This window comes from Meles meles, chromosome 8 (assembly GCF_922984935.1).
Source record: "Meles meles chromosome 8, mMelMel3.1 paternal haplotype, whole genome shotgun sequence".
In the NCBI taxonomy this organism is placed as follows: domain Eukaryota; kingdom Metazoa; phylum Chordata; class Mammalia; order Carnivora; family Mustelidae; genus Meles; species Meles meles.
In genome coordinates, this window is record NC_060073.1 from 57,718,837 (window position 1) to 57,720,921 (window position 2,085).

Genomic DNA, 2,085 nt, shown 5'->3' on the forward strand with positions numbered 1-2,085 from the left:
CTCACTTTAGGGTACAGGTTGAAATGGTGTCTCCTCCTACTTCCCCGCCATCTTAGTGTCTTCAACTATGTTCCTCTACAATCTGAAAAAGGATCTCAAATTTTTCTATTCTGCCCTGAACAGCATCAGGCGGTTAAAGAAGTCATGTGTTCTGACTTTTCTTATAGCCAAGAATTTAATATTTCAGTATCTTATCTGCTCTTCTAATTTCCCTCTGTTTCTTCGGACTGCTTTTTAACTTAAAGTCAATATCCTGTGGGATTATTTAATATAATAATTTGTGTCTTTATTAATTTATTCATAAAGCCTGATGATACTCCAAAGTATTCACTGGCCTTTCACATCACATAGGACCAATAGATGAGCCATGAAATCCGTAAGGGGAAGTATTTCCATCAAATATCAGCCCTGGTCTTTAAAACAGAACATTTTTACTACCTTATCTCGGATGTGTTTGGTCTTCACCCCATAGACAAGGGGGTTGAAGAAAGGTGGAACCAGTAGGTAAAGGTTGGATAAGGTGATATGTATATATGATGGAATATATGATCCAGATTTATGGGTGAAAAAGGAAAAAAAAGCCAGGAGATAGAACTGGAAGAAGACACATATGTGGGGAACACAAGTATTAAATGCCTTCAGACGTGCCTCTTTCTGGGGCAGGTGGAAGACAGTGATAAATATTTGTACATAGGAGAGGTTGATCAGAATGAAGTCCAGGCCACCAACAATAAAGGCTCCAAGGAGCCCATAGAATTTGTTGATGGAAACATCTTCAGTGGCAAGCTTCACGAGGGCCATGTGTTCACAGTAAGTGTGGGATATTAACTTGGTTCGGTAAAATTTCAGGCGACACTTTATGAGCAATAGGCATGGGATGACCAGGATGGCAGGCCGCAGTATCACCCCAACAGCTGTGTGTGTGACTAGTTGTCGGGTGAATATGGTAGCATGTCTCAGAGGATAACAGATTGCTACATAACGGTCCAGAGCCATAGCCAGGAGGACCCCTGATTCGATACCCTGAAATGTGTGGATGAGCCACATCTGAAAGAGGCAAACATCAAAATAGATCTCTGGCAAGTGGAACCAAAAAATTCCAAGCATCTTAGGGACGATGATGGTGCTAAGTGCAATGTCTGTAGCTCCCAGCATGGCCAGAAAGATATACATAGGCTCATGGAGGCTGGGTTCAGTTTTGATGATGATCAAAAGCAGAGAATTTCCCGCCAAAGCAGTGATGTACATAGCACAGAATGGAATGCCTATCCAACACTGTATAGTCTCCAAACCGGGGATCCCAATGAAGGTCAACACAGAGGGCATGAACAATGTGCCATTTATAATAGGCATGGCAGTTCAGGGCCTTTTTGAGCAAAGGGGTATAGATTGCCAAACTGTGAATTCTATGTATTCTAATATACCTTATTCTTATCCAGGCATACAATTACTGAATGACAAAAGTAGGAGAACCAACTTCATCAACTTTTTTTTTTTCATTTTTTAAATGAGTCTGGAAATGTCAAAGGAAAGATCAAAGTATGCACATGGGTCAAATCATCCACCCACACTAAGAGATATCCACTGCATGACAAATGAGTATTTGGACACCATGACTATGATGAGGCGAGCGTGATCAGACTGCCTCGTAGTGGTGTCCTTCCTCCCCCAATCCATCTTCTCGTCCTTCCAACCTGGTCGTTGAAATCAGAGAAAAATAATTGGAATGATACTGTACACAGAGAAACATCAAAGCACAAAACAAGAAAATCCACTGTAACCTGAATTTGACTTTTCTCTAGTTTTCTCTCTCCTTTTTATTCTCCTTTCACTTCAGATTAGCAAAGCGGGTTATTTCTGTAGAACACTTCTTTGACAAAGAATCGATTGAAGTTCCCTTTCTAGGGTTGAGACTCCATTAATGGGGTCCTAATGACTCTCCTCACCTTGAACTTCCTGATCACCAAGAAATTTCCAAATATGCTATAGCTGTGGCACTCTGACTCCATGCAATGACAGGGGCATAATTTTGAATGGCAATTCTGATGCAAGACACTAGTGTTAAAAAGGAATTCTTCTGTTAGA

At 40.9% G+C, this 2,085-nt stretch overlaps 1 protein-coding gene across 1 annotated transcript; it reads right to left on the minus strand.

The window, feature by feature from the left end:
* Nucleotides 1-402: 402 nt before the first annotated feature.
* On the minus strand, nucleotides 403-1,353 carry LOC123948747 (olfactory receptor 52A5-like). The gene has a single exon (XM_046015907.1). It carries the CDS (start codon nucleotides 1,351-1,353, stop codon nucleotides 403-405), a length of 951 nt encoding a protein of 316 aa, XP_045871863.1.
* Between the last annotated feature and the right edge of the window lie 732 nt (nucleotides 1,354-2,085).